General features: G+C 42.4%; 1 protein-coding gene across 4 annotated transcripts in view; it reads right to left on the bottom strand.

Annotated features, from left to right (window-relative positions):
• CHD6 (chromodomain helicase DNA binding protein 6) overlaps positions 1–17,243 on the bottom strand; it is a 194,984-nt gene that overhangs the window by 81,622 nt on the left and 96,119 nt on the right. For all 4 annotated transcript variants that reach the window (XM_043480181.1, XM_043480182.1, XM_043480183.1 and 1 more), the window contains 6 exons: positions 11,847–11,909; positions 10,920–10,978; positions 10,144–10,261; positions 4,162–4,248; positions 3,844–3,978; positions 762–883 (listed from right to left, as the gene is read on the bottom strand). In XM_043480181.1, coding sequence (XP_043336116.1) covers positions 762–883; positions 3,844–3,978; positions 4,162–4,248; positions 10,144–10,261; positions 10,920–10,978; positions 11,847–11,909 — 584 coding nt within the window. The remainder of the gene's footprint in view (positions 1–761; positions 884–3,843; positions 3,979–4,161; positions 4,249–10,143; positions 10,262–10,919; positions 10,979–11,846; positions 11,910–17,243) is intronic.

The raw sequence follows: 17,243 nt of genomic DNA on the forward strand, positions 1-17,243 counted from the left end.
ACCCAGAATCACGGACTGCACACAGCGGTCATCTCTGCAGTTGTGGCCCCTGTCCAGTCTCGCTCATCACTGCACGGGTGGGCAACCCCAGACCTGCTGTGTTTCAGTGAGCTATGCCCTGAGTCCCACAGTGAGTGACAGAGACAAGGTTGGAACACAGGTCTCCAGAGTGCCAGCTTGGTATGTGTTCCACTCCATGCGGTCTTTAAAATCAATGCTGGGGCGGGGGGCACCCTAGAATGTTAATAAAATCTTAACCCATCTTTCTCAGACGTCATCTGCTTCATCTAGATTCTGATAGGGACTAAAGCGCAGAGTTGAAAATGACAAGTCGAGGCCATCCACGGCTCACAGATAGTGGAGTTGGGACTAGAATCCAGATTCACTCTCCTTTAGAGCCAATTTGTGCTAAAGACTTGGGAGATAAAAACATAGTTTTAAAGGATCTTTGGGGTTTTGTTTCATCTAGGTTGAGCCCAACCTTCTGGTTAGACTGACAAAGGAAAAAAAGAACAGTGTTGATGACATCTAAAGATCATTCTTCTCTGGTTGGAGAAACCAAACCAAACCAAATCTGACACGAAAAACAGAAGTCCTGGTGCGCCTGATGTACAAAGATCACCCACTAAACTGATGGCTCCATTGCACTCCACCACTCTGCTATTGCCCCTCTGTTTAGGCTAAGCCCACCATCTCCCTCCTGGCACAAACGTTTGGTAGAAAGATCAGCCCTGAAGACAGGACTGGTTCTGGTTGCACACCTGTTATACCAGTTAAAAAGAAGCCAGTTCATCCCCTCCAGCTGGTACTCCCGGAGCTGGTTACTGTTCTTATACTCTCTCGACTTCTCCAGTTTCTGCCAGGAGTCTGAAGCGGGTCGCTCCTAGGGGAGGGAGGGCAGAGAACACAGGATACACAGAGCAATGTTTCAGGAGCACGGGATGGAGAGGGATGCAGCAGGGTGAGGGGGAAGGTGGTGAATCTCACAACGCCGTCCTAGAGCTACCCGCAAACTGTAGTTGCTATCTTCTGACTGACGAGCAGGCCCTGTGTTTTCTAGATTTCAGCAGATTACACTAAGAACACCTCTATAAAATTTGCAAGCAATTAATGAAGAAGAGAAACAGACTGACCTAAAATCTTGGTAAGTGTTATATTGCTTTACTGAGACTCTTAGAAATCACTCTCATTTACATTTTCATTTCCCTTCAAGCCAGTACCAAGGTTTTTAGTTTTCTATAGATAGAATTTTTTGTTATTTGTCCCAGTGGTATCATCTCAGGGAAGTACAGTGGGTCAAATATTTTGTTGATGAGCTTCTAAAGCTAAAAGCCTATATAATTGAAACTATAAGTTTCTTAAATTCGCCATAAACATAACAGCAATCTTATTGCTTTACTTTTCAATATGAAACACCAATTTCTAAATATAACTGATCTCTGTTGATGTGAAATGCCATTTTTATCATATATTAAGTTCTAATATATCCAGGGAGCTATATCCAGAGTCTTCATTCTGTTCCACTAAACTGTCTCTTACTGCAGTAAAATGACACTTTTGAATTACTGCAGCTCTACAAATGATGGGGAATTGTTTTTCAAAAATGTCTTGGCTATTTTTTAACTTAGTATTCTGTGTAACTGTAGAATCAATGTCAATTCCCTTAAAATTCTATTGGAATTTCTAATTTGGGGAAATTTTTAATTTTTAGGTATTAAGTCTGCCCGTCTAAAAATTTTGTTTATTTAGGTTTTATATTATTTGGACATAGACTTGATTATTTTGCTTCTAGACAAATTGAGCCCCTAGGCTGACACTTTTGAGGTCTCAAAAATAAAAAAGTTCTTAGCTGTGCCTGTAGTTACATAGAGAACTCTGAGACTGCAGCTTTTCTCACAGCAATTTTAGTGTTTGGGAGTTTTACTTTGGGGTATTATAGAAAGTTTAGTCCTAAAATATGTTATTATCTAAAACTGAGCCATTTGCATGTGAGATTTAATAAAATATCCCCAATCATATTGTATCATTGATATTTGCAGGTAAATGTAATGGTTTAATCTGTTCAGACTACTGAAAGTGTGGTCTTTCAGAAACTTACATACCACAACTTAACCTACAAAATTACGATAGCTGTAGTTAGGCCAAGCTCCTTGAAATAGAACTCTGTTGAATATTACCATCAGCACATAGGTACAAGGAGCTTTTACAAATATAAGGGAAAATAAATTATTATGTCAAAAAATTAATTTTAAAGAGAAAGCTTTTAAACCAAGATATTCTCATATGAACTCTCTTGTTCTGTTCCCTGAAAGAAATTACATTAACCCCTAGGAATCACTCAGCCTGGCTCCCTTAAGTTCATGTAACTCATTGTAATGGCACTCTACCCTACACTATGGGGAGACTTTCTGGAATGTTCCTCATCTCTAGCGACCGAAGGGGCTCACTTTTAGCATCACAGATACTGTAGAATAGACTCTCACTGCAGGTTTCTACTTTGCTGCCTTGGTAGCACCCCAGACACAGAGGCCTCACACCCTCATCCAGCCCCTCCTCTGGGTCTGCCTGCTTTCTCCAGGTTTTAGTTTTATGTCCCCTACTGTCCAGAAATCTCAGCAATCTAAGGATGAGACTTGAAATCAGCTGGAAGTTTCTGACGCCTAGTCTGGCTGGCTCCTCGGTGGGATCACAGACGACAGGCAGGCACCTACCCCAGGGCTCCAAAACCTTCAGTATTGTTAAATTTAAAAAAGAATCGATATTTGGAGTCTCCAAGGTGGGTCTTGACTATTAAATGACTGCTACTCTCTTTGCACAGTGGTTACTGACACTCATGTCTTGCTCTCCCAAAACTCTGTTATTTTACCTACAAGCAACCAATTTTTAACCAAAAAGCTTTTAGGGATAGAATGCCCTAGTTATCAAGACAAGCAATATAAAAACAACAATAAGGAGCGAGATAACAGTTTTTCATATAAAAATGTGATTTTTTTTTGGGGGGGGGGTGGGATTTCCTGGAGGCCTAGTAGTTAGGACTCTGCACCCCCACTGCAGGGGGCACAGATTTGATCCCTGGTCAGGGAACAAAGACCTTGCACACCATACAGGGAGGCAAAAAAAAAAAAAAAAAAAAAGTGACTTAGGAAAAAAAACCAGAAACTGATCATTCCAGTCTGTAGCCATATTCTTTAACATCTCTGATTCTCTTCCCAAGTTAGTTACACCTTAACTGAGCTCTATCCCAATTCTGCCTCCTTTTAATTACTAGGTACCTTGGGACATTTCTGCAGCTTGGTGGTAATAAACCAGAATCAGAAAAACTAACCAATTCAACACATATGGAAAACTTATTTGTTTTCTCTGCCAAGGACAGAGAAAGGACAATTTCTTGATATAGGACAATTTTTGATAAAGGACAATTTCTTCCCTTTAAGAACATTCTGAGTAAAAGTGAAGGATAAAACCAAAGAAAAGAGATCACTGATAGAGAAAGAGATAAGAAATAGGAAACAAAAAAGATACCAACAACTTATGGAGCTTCTTTCCCAAGCCAAGCATTTCTTGCACCTTCTATCCTCCTGACCCCACGTGACAGCTATACACCAAGAAAACAAAGCTTGTGACCAAGCTTCTTAAACGTCATATCCATCAAACTAGAGCCCAGACGTAAAGCTGACCCAGTGCCAGTAAAGTGTGATGTGGGGAGAGACATACTCTGAACTCCGGTTTCAATGCGCACGACCAACAGTAAGATGCCACCGAAACCACTCGGGAGAACCGCCTGGGGGACACCCGGGATCATCGCATTACAAGAGGCACCAGACAGTGACATGTGTACGTTACCACGTGCTTGATTTCGGGGAGCACTTGCAGAGATTCGAATTCTTTAACTTTGGCAGGATCCACGTCCTCCTCCAGTTCCCATGTGCTCTCTTCGTAAGGCAGTGAGCACCACTTCACCAGGTAATGCGTCACTTCCTGGTGGCAAACGGGAGAGGAGCTTACGTTCTTTCTACTACGTTAGAGGAATGGATCCTACACTGACGACCTAGGAAACCCTCCCTATGATACAGCACACAAAGGCCATTAAAACAGAGGCCATGTGTTGACGAGACAAGCAAGGAAGACATTTTAGAAGAGTTAAAACTGAGAAATACCCACCTCTCCGGTTTCTGCATCCTTGGTGTGGGCCACCTCTAAGATGCGATCAACCTCCACATAGTCTGGGTTGAACAAGTCTTCGTCAGGCTAAGGCAAACAGGAAAGAAGAGCTAAGGAGTGACTCCCTTCCTGCCAACCCAGCATCCAATGTTTTAAGTGACACCCCCCCGCCCCCGGCCCCCCGCCGCCCACTGCCGTGGGCTCTATCAGGGAACACAGAATGAAAAGGTCTGCTTGAGTTTAATTAGGTCCCATTTGCTTATTTTTATTTCCATGACTCTAGGAGGTGGGTCAAAGAGGATCTAGGTGTAATTTATGTCAAAGACTGTTCTAAGTTGTCCTCTAAGAGTTTTGCACTTTCTGGCCTTATATTGAGGTCTTTAATCTATTCTGAATTTATTTTTGTGTATGGTATTAGAAAGAAATCTAATTTCATTCTTTTATATAAAGCTGCCCAGTTTCCCAAGCACTACTTACTGAAGAGGCTGTCTTACTAACAGAACACTGTAAAGCAATTATATTCCAATAAATTAAAAAAACAACAAAAAAAGGGAGGTTTGCTTAAATAAATCAACTCACCAACTTTTCTCACTGTCCCCAAATCCTGTTCGTCAGGACTACATTTAAAGGCACAACCACACCTTACAGGTTGCACCAGGGCCAGGGAAGGATTTCCTGTTGGTCATTTCAGTGCGTGCATGCTAAGTTACTCAGTCGTGTCCGACTCTTTGGACTATAGCCTGTCAGGTATCTCTATCCATGGAATTCTCCAGGCAAGAACACTGGAATGGGTTGTCGTGCCCTCCTCCAGGGTTATTAAGTACTGAGCAAAAATCAGCACAAAGAGGATTTCCAGAGATAACCCATGGAAATCCAGAATGTCAGTTTTTCTTCTTCACACCAGTAACAGTTAACCCTGGATGGATGCATGAGGGGAGCTTCCGGGGATACTGATAATGTTCTATTCCTTGATCTAGGTGGTGGTTAGATAGGAGTGTTTATTTTGTAAAAGTTCATTGAGCTGTACTCTTAGGACTTGTTTCCTGTTAAACAGACCATGCTTCCCCACCCAAAGTGTACTTATAAGAACAGTAATAAACAAGATTTAGAAATATTTAATGTGTGTCCAGTGCTTTCAAGTAAGCCTCTAAACTTCTTTATGGAGTAAGTGCTGTAAATACTTTAGAGATGAGAGAACTGACTCAGAGAGGTTAAATATGTCCTGTGGCCAGGGTCGCAAAGCCACGTGGACCAGAACGCTTACCCAGGTCTTTCTTGCCCAGAAGCCCTCCTCCTGAACTGTAGAGGTGTTCTCACTGCCCCTTAAGCTAGAAGGCACTTGAGGAGCTGTATAGTTTCTTCTTCCAATCTACACAGGAACACTTCTTACAGCAACCCTGGCAAATCCACCCTTGGATTCAATTACTCCTATGTTCAGGAATTTATTGCCCTCTGAGACTTGACCCACTGCCAAGACAGCTTTACCTCTGCCTGTTCAGTAGGAGCATCACAATCTTTATCATTATCACTATCAAATTACCGCCTAATTCTCCTCCTGGAACTGTGCCTCACTGGAGTGAACTGCTTCCTCTACAGCAGCAGTAACCCAGTGATTCTCTTCTCCCTATCTGAATACATCCCAGCCCCAGGTGTTCAATGTTCTTCGGATGCCATGCTTCCAGATCCCTCTGTGATGCAGAGAGCTAACCCTTGTGGAGCAGTGACCGTGGGCCAGGCACCATGCTAAGCACTTTCATCCACACTGTGTCATTTAATCCTCCCAGGTATCCTGAGGGTGATGCTACAAGGATTTCTGATTTACAAACACAAAGGATGCTGAGTCCAGAGGAGCTATTCAGTTGGCCCAAGGACATTCAGCGGTGCGTGGACACCTGTGGGTGTGGGTGTTGGGAGGCACCAGCACTGGGCATCCCCTGTCCACGTTTGCTCTCGATCACTCAGACATGCTTCTGCCCACTGTTAACAGTCCTCGCCCAGCTGCCCTCAGGCTTTACAAAGTCTCTCACTGAATCCTGGTACCCAGGTCAGCGTAATACTCAGCAAAGAAAAGAGCATGGCAAACAGGGCGCCGTCTAGGATACTGGCACTTTTTAAGCCCCACCCTACTCTTGCTGTTGTTGTTCAGCCGCTCAGCCACGTCCGACTCTTTTGTGACCCCATGGACTGTAGCCCACCAGGCTTCTCTGTCCACAGGATTTCCTAGGCAAGAATACTGGAGTGGGTTGCCATTTCCTTCTCCAAGAGATCCTCCCAACCCAGGGATTGAACTCGCGGTCTCCTGCATTTGGCGGGCAGACTGTTTACCACCGACCACCAGCTCTTGGTTCATAGTAAACTTTGTCCCTTGAGCTACGATCCGGTCATCTTCCCCACTCTAAAGCTGTAAAGATCTTTACAGTACCAACGTGATCCATTACTTATCAAGCCATTTACTTATCGCCATTTGCGTTTTAATTCATCCTTGCCTGTCCAGGTGAACATGAACTTGGATTCTGGCATTCATTCTCCCAGTGCTGGGTCTGGTGCTAAGGAGTCAGGGGCTAACAGGCCTCAGGCCCGTGGGGCATGGGAAATGCTCAGTCTTCTAGCCTGACTCTCCTTCACAAGCACCCCTGGCTACCTCAAATAAAGTGGCTGGAAGTAATGTGTATGAAGAAGCTCTATTCAGAACTAGGCTATTATTTACAAGAATATCATTTATGCAAGTTATGAGTAAAACTGTCGACCAGGTCAAGACCAAAGACAGCGTTACAGCAACTACTTCCCAATTTTCCTTCCTCTGAGTGGCCTCCAATCTCCTCCCATAACTGTCCCTTCTCACCAGGGACTCCCACTACGGTATTTCTACACATCCTAACACAGTTTTCTCTCTCAATACCCAACCAAGGGAGAAAAAAAAAATCATTCCCTTGGGCATAAATCAGAAACTAGACTCATGGGGCCTCGTAGACTGCATTGAGGAGTCTGGACTTCAGTCCGCCCGGGGAGACAGGAAGTGCTACAGGGCCTAAGCAGGAGTGGCGTCAGGCAACCCTCCTCACCGGCCCGGGCACAGCCGAGTGGTGACTGAGCACGCAGCCTGCGCCTGGTGTCCCGGAGAGAGGGGAAGGCGAGGCCCCGTCTGCCTGGCAGGGCTCAGAATGGCAGACCCAGACATGTAAACAGGTCGCTACGCCTGCAAATCCTTGCTAAAATAGAGGTGTGAATGCGATGTTCTGGGAACCCAGGGAGCGCGTCCAACAGGGCTCCAGGTTGGCTTCTCCAATTCCAGCCCTTCCTTCCCCTGATGCTCTATCAGAGGAATGAAGCCATAAAAAACAGTTCTCACAGGCTTTACAACGAGCCTGGAGAGGCTTGGGGCCAAATGTTGAGGCTAAAGAGAAAAGACTCCATATTGGGACAAAAAGAACACTTACTGACACCGTCCTAAAATAGGTTTTTGGCATTTGTGGGGAAAAGGAGCACCATGTGAACAATGGACTGGTAAGTTATGTGTGGCAGTTTGCTATGATTTGATGGCATTTGAGGGCACTCTAAAGGTCGCGTATTTGTGACTACATTTAAAAAATAATTTATATTGTTTTTCCTTTGTAAGTTATCCATATAAAATTGAAAAATTACATGTTACAGAAAATAGAAATCACCACGATCCTACTGAATAGAGAAAATTAGGTCAGTGTTTTCACAGAAACTCAGACATTTTCTATGCATTATTACGGTGATTCTTTTCCCCTGCACCGCCCCCCCCTACTCTCACCCCCAATGCTGGGAAAGATTGAAGGCAGGAGGAGAAGGGGACAATAGAGGATGAGATGGTTGGATGGCATCACTGATTCAATGGACATGAGTTTGAGCAAGCTCCAAGAGATGGTGAGGGACAGAGAGGCCTGGGGTGCTGCAGTCCATGGGTTCCCAAAGAGTTGGACACAACTGAGCAACTGAACAACCACCACCCCTAAAACGGAACTCTCTTATGCTACAGGAGCCTAACGTTTTCAATTAACAATAGTTTACAACATTAAGCCCCTTCCTATTGACATTAATAACTGTCCTCCAGTATCGCTTTTTACTAGTTGCGCAGTACTACACTCTGTGGAATGTATTACAATTTAACAGCATTTATTACCTAACATTATGCTTGTTTTCAATTTTTCACCAACATAAACTGTTTATCATTGCTAAGTCTTTGCTCCAAGATCTGATAGATTCCTTAAAATAAATGATGGAATTAGAACTGCTGGGACAAGGGCTATGCAAATATTGAGGCATTTGACATCTGTCGTCAACCTACTTACTCTCCTGAGAGGGCACCCTAAGTTACGCTCCCAAGCCGTGACGACAAGAGGGTCTCTTCCATATACCTTCACCAGCAGTGGACAACACTTACTTCTAAAACCTTCCAGTATTTAGTAAGTGAAAACTAGAAGATTCCCATCTTAATTTGCATTTCTTTGGCTGCTAGTGAAATTACTTTTTTTGTATGATTAGTAAATAATTTCCCCCTTTCTTGAGTTCCCCAATAATCTGTCCATTTTTTTCTATTTAGGATTTTATACTTTTCTTTTTTTCTTAATTTTTATTGGAATATGGTTGCTTTACAACTTTTAGTTTCTACTGCACAGCAAAGTGAACCAGCTACACATATACATAAATCCCCTCTTCTTTGGATTTCCTTCTCAGTTAGGTCACCACAGAGACCTGAGTAGAGCTCCCTGTGCCCACAGGGTCTCATTAGTTACCTAGTTAATATACTGCAGGGTGTGTACGTCAATCTCAGCCTCCCAATCCATCCCACTTCCCTGGATCCATGCATCTCTTCTTTATGTCTATGTCTTTATGTATCTTCCTTTTTGAATTATAAGAGCATTTTTTTTTTATCATTACAGCTATTTGTCATATGTATAGGAGTGTGTATCATGTCTGTGTCTATGCAAATATAAATAAGGTTTCCATATTGGATAAGAATGCGTGCCTTGTATGTAGATGTGCGTGCCTTGTATGTAGATGCGTGTAAAGCTGCTTCAGTCATGTCCGACTCTTTGTGACCCTATGGACCGTAGCCCGCCAGGCTCCTCTGTCCATGGAATTCTCCAGGCAAGAGTACTGGAGTGGGTTGCCATGCCCTCCTCCAGGGGATCTTCCCTACTCAGGGATTGAACCCGCATCTCTAATGCCTCCTGCACTGGCAGGGGAGTTCTTAACTACTAGTGCCACCTGGGAAGTCCAAAGTGAAAGTGTTAGTCACATCTGACTCTCTGTGACCCCATGGACTACTGTAGCCCATTGGGCTTCTTTGTCCATGGGATTTCCCAGGCAAGAATACTGGAGTGTGTTGCCATTCCCTTCTCCAGGGGATCTTCCTGACCCAGGGATCAAAGCCAGGTCTCCTGCATTGCAGGCAGATTCTTTACCATCTGAGCTACCAGGGAAGCCCAGTTGTATGTATGTATGCATGTACACAATTAGGAAATACATATATGTACATATGTACTTAACTTTAAGATTTATTTGTGGTATTTTCCAATTTATAGACACTAAAGATGCTCTGATATCCAAATCCATCAATCCTTCCTCTTACTGTAGGTACTACACTTAGAAATTCCCAAATTGATATATTTATTTACTTATTTTCTAACATTTTGGCTTTGTTTCTATTTTACACTCAAACATTAAGTCTTCTCGGAATTGCCCTATTACGGAGGGGGAGGAAGGAAATGAAAAAACTGTGCAGACATTCCTTTTGCCATAGAACGTAACCAAGATGCAGATTCTTAGGAGTTATCAGTTGTAAGGTTTGAACCTTATTCCATTTTCTTTGAATTAAATCTGGACAACTCGCGTCTCAAATCAGGGCATGCCTAAGCAATAGATCTGCACGGGACTTTGACTTAAAGAAACTTAAACCTGGGATCTAATACTGCAGGAAAAGCAGTGATCAAATTAATAAGTATAACGCTTCACCTCAGTAAAAATGTGCTTCATCTGGGCTTGTTTATTCCTAAATCGCTTGATCTTCTGTGCGATGCGAGGGTCCTTTTCGAGTTCTTCCATTGTGGCCCATTTACAGTGTAAGTAGGAACTATCCAAAGACACACAGATTGTGAGACGAGTGTAGAACTGGCAAATAATCAGACTTTCAAGTTTCAGTAACCAGGGTGACCATCTAACATAGCAGCAGTGGAGTGGCTTGCTGTGGAAGTGCTGGAGACTGGACTTAGAAGGGCCTTGCCCTTCAGGACAAAAACTGAACACAGAATAAGGCAGCAATTCCAAGCAACTGGTCACTCTGTGGCTTCTAGAGAAACTGGCTCACAGTGGAGGCAGGGCAGGTATAGGGATGCTAGCATTCATGCACATTAGTGGAAGTGGGCACATAGCAGAGGAAAAAAGGAAAATGCAAGACAGCAGAAAAGTATAGGCTATAGACTGTGATTCTCCACATTGTGTGAAAAAAGGAACTACACAGGGATTTTTTAAAACACGTCAACCCTTGGGAACTATGCCCAGAGTAGCAGTCAACTGGCCTCGAGGGCAGCAAGGGCTTCAGTAGTTTTAAAAAGTTCTCCAGGTGACTCTATACGTCAAGTTGAACACTGCCCCCTAAGGTGAACTTGAGCCAATTGAGGTGTGTGAGTCACACCTTAGGGGCCATTCTTGGAAAATATAGAAGATAATGATGGGATGAAGGAAAGACGTTTTATTCATATAAAATCCAAATACAAAGAATACAGACGTACAAATTTCTATACTTGACGTAGAACAGCTCCAGGTCGAATGGGGGTTCTCCCGGGTGGACCTGTAACCCAAAGCAAGCCGTTATCAGCCTAGATCCCTGAGGACCACTCTTACGTACCAAACGAAAAAGGTAAATCAAGCATTCCTTCTTGGTTTAGAACATATTTCTCGAGGACATTTGCATTTTACCAGGTCGTTTTTCTTGGCCGTTCTGGAGCAGACTTTCTAAAGGCTGAACACACAGATAAGCTACAACATTAAAAAAAAAAAAAAAAAAAAATTCCTCCTGGTGTCATTCCGAGATCTCGGCTGGGAGAACACTCAGATGAAAAAGTCAAACTGGCCCAGGGCTCTAAGAACTGCTGCGAAAGTGAGAACATGCATTTCCGGTGTCTCCCCACCCCCCCCCACCCCGCCCCCTCCTCCTCGTTGCCCACACACCCCAGAGGCGTTCACTCTCAAAGCGAGGAAGTCTTCCTTCATAAATACTCGAGGTAAAAATGAAACCATGCTCTCCCTGACACTATGTTCTCATGCTCCTTCACACCAGGCATTTTCTCTAGAAGTTCCCTATGACAACTCTGAAGACATCGAAAGGAAAAGGTGTTTGCACTGGGAGTCTTTTCCCATCTCTTCTTGGCTCCTTGATGACTTTCAGTGAGCTATGGCAACTAAGAGGTCAATACCTACTGCTAGGATCACAGGGAAGAAAAACATCAATTTGGGTCATACTCAAATATTGAAGAATTTCATGTCCTAAAATCTTCTACGGAGGTGTCAACTAGCCTAACAAACCTAAGTGTCAACTAGCCCAACGGCGCTCTTGCCTAGCTCTCGGTCCAGCTGAGAAGGACCACTCCAGAGACATCTTTTAACAGAGGGTGTCATGTGCGCTAGAGACATACAAGCCAGAAACATCAGCCACCAACCTCCTGGACAGTCTTAGAGGCCAGGATCTTCTCAATGATGTTTGCGTCATCTTCTGGAGGCTCCTGAAGACAGAGGTGAGAGAGACAGAAAGTGTATTACTGGCACCACAGAAGCCATGAAATAATTCTACAAGAAATGCTACAATAGATACCACTTGGTCCAAAGGTTCACCTTTGAGTACAGAGGCTCCATCCTGTTAGCTCAGAGTGATCCAAAGATGGTACACAGTCTAACCTCTGTGCACAACCCTCCCTCCTTCCCCTCCCATGTGAGCAGGGAAGTTACTCTGCTTTGCAGATTCTTGACTTCAGATCTGCCTTTAGCATCACTAAAATTGGTCCTGGGACCTCCCTTCTCGGCCCAAACTGCTTACATGTTACTGCATAAAATTTTCAGAAAAGTGTAATATAAAAGAGTCTGGGGGCTTCAGAAGCAGAGGGCTCCAATTCTGACACCTTCCAGCTGTTGGCTTTGGGCAAGTCAATTAACACCCCTTAGTTTCAAATCTATTAAAACAAGAATTAAAAATACATATCTCACTAGGTGACTGGAAGGATAAGACGGCATGTGAAAACATTTTTTGGACAGTAAGCGTTAGGCAAATGTAAGGCATAACTATTCTCTACTAAATGGTACCGCTGTTCTCCTCTGTACCTGGAAATGGCTTTCTGTTTTACTGATCATCCTTTGACTACAAATCCCAACTGGAAACAATTTAATTCCTTCCTTTCTACCCTTGATACACATCAACATTTTCTAATCTCCATGAAATCTCTTTCTACAGAGGAGTACTTGATTTTAAAAATTTTGCAAAAAAAAAAAAATTTGCATTAAAAAAAAACCCAACAAACTTGGGACTTCTATGGTAGTCCAATGGCTAAGAGTGTAATCCCAAAGCAGGGGACCCAGGTTTGGTCCCTGGTCTGGGAACTAGGGCTTCCCTGGTGGTTCAGATGGTAAAGAATATGCCTGCAATGTGGGAGACCCAGGTTCAATCCCTGAGTCAAGAAGATCCCCTGGAGATGGGAATGGGACCAACTCCAGTATTCTGGCCTGAAGAATTCCATGGACAGAGAAGCCTCGTGGACTACAGTCCAGGGGATCGCAAAGAGTTGGATATGACTGAGTGACTTTCACTTTTTTTCTCTCACTGGGAACTAGATCTCACATGCAGCAGATAAGAATTCACATGCTTAAAAAAAAAAAAAAAAGAATTCACATGCTACAACTAAAGATAAATAAATAAAATTAAACAACATAAATTAAAAAATAAAAATAAAATAAACAATAAACTTACAAAAGGATACACTGGGTCAGAACACTCCTGTTAAATGTTCTTCCTAAGATTTTAGTTGAGCAATTTCAGTGGTTTCAACTGCATTATGTGACTTTTCCAGATCTGGCATTTATCACAATATGAGACTTAGAACAGTGTATGAAAAGAACACACACCACAACCCTAACTCTCAGAATAACGAGCTGGGTTCCTTCTCAGAACTTTCCAAGAGGATGATTTATGCTGCATATCATTGCCTTCAGTCAACCCATTCTAGGGCTCAGCTATCCCAAAGTCATACCATTATAGAAAACATATTTTCTAAGAACTTAAATCAAGCTTTTCCCAGAAAATTGATAGTAAAAAATGATGAGTAGGGCAGATGGTGGAAGAGAAGTATGGAAATCAGCAGGCGCTGACAGATGCTCCCAAAGGCTACGCATATTCATTATGTCCCCCTGGACACATGGCATTGTGAAGTTAATCCAAAACGACAAGTCTTTTCCACTGCTCAACTGGAAGATCAGTGAACTGGGGCTGGATACAGTACTCAGCTTTTGGTTTCCTCTAAGTATATTTGCTCTGCTTGATTCTTATGCATAAGAAAAGGAGGAGGCGACAGTTCACAGTGGGTTGCTGTCTTCTCCCATCACACTAGCCTGTAATGGCAGGGATCCTTATTTGGTTTACTCACTGGTGTAGCTAGATACCTTGAGAAAGCCAGACAACAGTGGGTGATCAATGAATATTGGTTGAATGCTAAATAACAGGGAAGACAGATGGAATACAAAGGAAAGATAAAGGGTTATTCTTGATCTATATCATATAATTAAAGCCTCCCTCTTTTTCCATATACCTGGACTTAACTTCTCTTGTCCAGATGGCTACCAGTGAAGCGCCCAAACTAGATGTCCTTTCCTGAGCAGTAAAATCACAACCCCAATCTTGCAGGCAACAAACAGAGCTCGGGCTATGACAAGTGGACAGCAAGCAAAGGAACAGAGGCCGGGTTAAAGGAAACTAGATTAATGACCCAACTTCCTTCCTTACAATTTCATTTCCTTCCTAAATTCACCCCCCCCCCCCCGGTTATGTACTGTGTGTCTTTTGAGTTTACATACTGGTCTTACAGACATAAACGTGCTATAGTCTTCATCAAGGAATGGCCAGGCATGCCCATATAATGTTGTAAGTGACTGAGGTATACAGCACGCAGAGGTCTTAAGCCTACAATTATCGACGTTTGACATGTACACATACACAGTGAAGTCCCCCTGAGATAAAGTTCTATTAAATTTTCAACATTCTTGGAAGATCCTCACGCCTCCTAGACATAACCACTCTTCAGACTTCTACCACCATTGATTAGTTTTGCCTATTATTAAGTTTCATGCAAATGGAATCATCTAGCATGTGGTTCATTCTCCTGTATCACTGTGCAGTATTTTATTGTATAAATTATTTATTTGCCCACCACTTATTTATCCCTGCTATTGCTAAGGAATATTTGGGTTGCTTTCAATGTTCATATAAATGCACTTGCTTACCTTGGAATGCAATTGCTAGGTTATGAGGTTGGTTATATGTTTAGTTTTGAGGGATACTGTCAGAACTTTGTCCAAAGTAGTAGCAACCATTTTTACATCCAGCAGCAGTTCATGGGAGTTCTCACTGACTTGACATCATGAGTATTGAAAACTCCAGCCATTCCAGTGGATGTGTACTCAGTTCAGTTACATCCAACTCTTTGCGACCCCATGGACTTCAACATGCCAGGCCTCCCTGTCCATCACCAACTCCCAGAGTTTACCCAAATTCATGTCCATTGAGTCAGTGATGCCATCCAACCATCTCATCCTCTGTTGTCCACTTCTCCTCATGCCCTCAATCTTTCCCAGCATCAGGGTCTTTTCGAATGATTCAGCTCTTCGCATCAGGTGGCCAAAGTATTGGGAGTTTCAGCTTCAACATCAGTCCTTCCAATGAACACCCAGGACTGATCTCCTTTAGGATGGACTGGTTGGATCTCCTTGCTGTCCAAGCGACTCTCAAGAGTCTTCTCCAACACCACAGTTCAAAAGCATCAATTCTTTAGCACTCAGCCTTCTTTACAGTTCAACTCTCACATCCCCTCCTTCATTCACAATTCCCTGATAATTAAAAAGTGCTGAGTACCTTTTCATATGCTTATTGGCCCTATGAGGTTTCTATTCAAGTTATTTGCCTATTTTAAAAATTGTCTTTTTTTTATTGTCAAGAGTTCTTTATATTTGCAAGAGTTTCTATCTTTATATATTTCTGAATAAGAGTACTCTGTTATGATCTATACTTTTTCTATCAATCTATGGTTTGCCCTCTCAAACTGTAGATGTGTCTTTTGATGAAGAGAAGTTCTGTATGATTCACCTTTTTTTCCTCTCTTGTATTTTTATGTCCATTGAAGGAATCTTTGCTGCCACCAAAGCCACAAACAAGCCACATACATAGTTTTAAAATTTCTTATAGCCACATTTATGCTGGGAAAGGTTGAAGACAAGAGGAGAAAGGGCGACGGAGGATAAGATGGTTGGAAGGCATCACTGACTCAATGGACATGAGTTTGAGCAAACTCCAGGAGACAGAGAAAAACAGGGAAGCCTGGTGTGGTGCAGTTCATGGGGTCTCAAAGAGTCGGACATGACTTAGTGACTGACAACAACAGTAGCTACATTTAAAAACAGATGAATTTGACTGTAACAACATTTTAACTATCATAGAAAATATATCATTTCAATATGCAATCAATATAAAATTACTAATGAAATAGTTTACATTCTTCTTCTCATACCGAGTCTTTAAAACTCTACTCTGTACTTTACTGAGCATATCTCAGTTCAAACTAGGCTATTTCAAGTGCTCAACAGCCACATACAGCTCTGTTTTTGGCCCGCTGGTCTACGTGTTCTTGTGGCAACACTACTGGTCTACGTGTTCTTGTGGCAACACTACCCTGTCCTCATTTTTGCAAACTGATTACAAAGTATGGATTGTAAGTCTTCCAACTGGGTTCTTCCTATTCAAGATTGCCTTGGTTAGGGTAGGTCTTCTGTAGTTCCATTGTCAATTTCCACCAAAAAAAGCACTTTGCCTAGATCTGGACTGGGACTGAATTACAGATAGCTTAATTTTGAATACATGTATGTCATATATCACTCCATTTATTTAGGGTTTCTTCAATTTGTTTCAGCCATGTTTTTCATACAGAGGGCTTATATATCTTTTGAGAGTTACTTCAGGGTATCTAATACCTTGATACTATCATAAGTGGCATTTTACAATTTTCCATTCCTGATCTGATGTTGCTAGTTTATAAAATAAGTATACTGTAAAAGGTATATTGTAATATTAGTATATTGTAAATGGTGCCAATACATTTGTTTGATCCAAGATTACCACAAACCTTCAAACTGTTAAAAAAAAAAAAAAAAGCAGTATCTGTAAAGTGCAATATAGCAAAGAACAATAAAACAAAGCATGCCTGTATTTCTTCCTTTTCCTTAGTGCAGTAGCCAGGACCGCCAATGTATTCCTGAATATAAATGAGAACAGTGGAATCTTTTTCTTACTTGCTAATTCAGAGGGAAAGCATTCAATACTGTACCATTTAATATAATATTAGTTGTCAGTTTTTATCTAGTGATTTATAAGATATTCTTTTAGTATCCGGTTTCTACAGTTTAAGATATGCATAGGTATGGTTTTCTTTTGCACGTTTTTCCTGCTTGGGGGTTACCTAACATTGAATCAACTGATTGATATCTTCCATCAGTTTTGGGAACTTTTTGGCTCTCCACTGACCCAGGTTTGATCCCAGGGTTGAGAAGATCTCCTGGAGGAGGAAATGGCAACCTACTCCAGTATTCTGGAGAATCCCATGGACAGGGGAGACTGGCAGGCTACAGTCCATGAGTTGGACATGACTAAGTGACTGACCTTTCCTTTTCCACGTCTAGGACGCTAATCAGAGCATCAGACCTTTTCACTGCATCCCAGTGGTCGCTCTATGCATTTATGTTTTGCTCTGTTCTTTCCATTCATTTTTCTGTATGTCAGTTTAGAAATTTTCTACTGATCTGTCTTC

This window comes from Cervus canadensis, chromosome 10 (genome assembly GCF_019320065.1).
Source record: "Cervus canadensis isolate Bull #8, Minnesota chromosome 10, ASM1932006v1, whole genome shotgun sequence".
Lineage (NCBI taxonomy): Eukaryota > Metazoa > Chordata > Mammalia > Artiodactyla > Cervidae > Cervus > Cervus canadensis.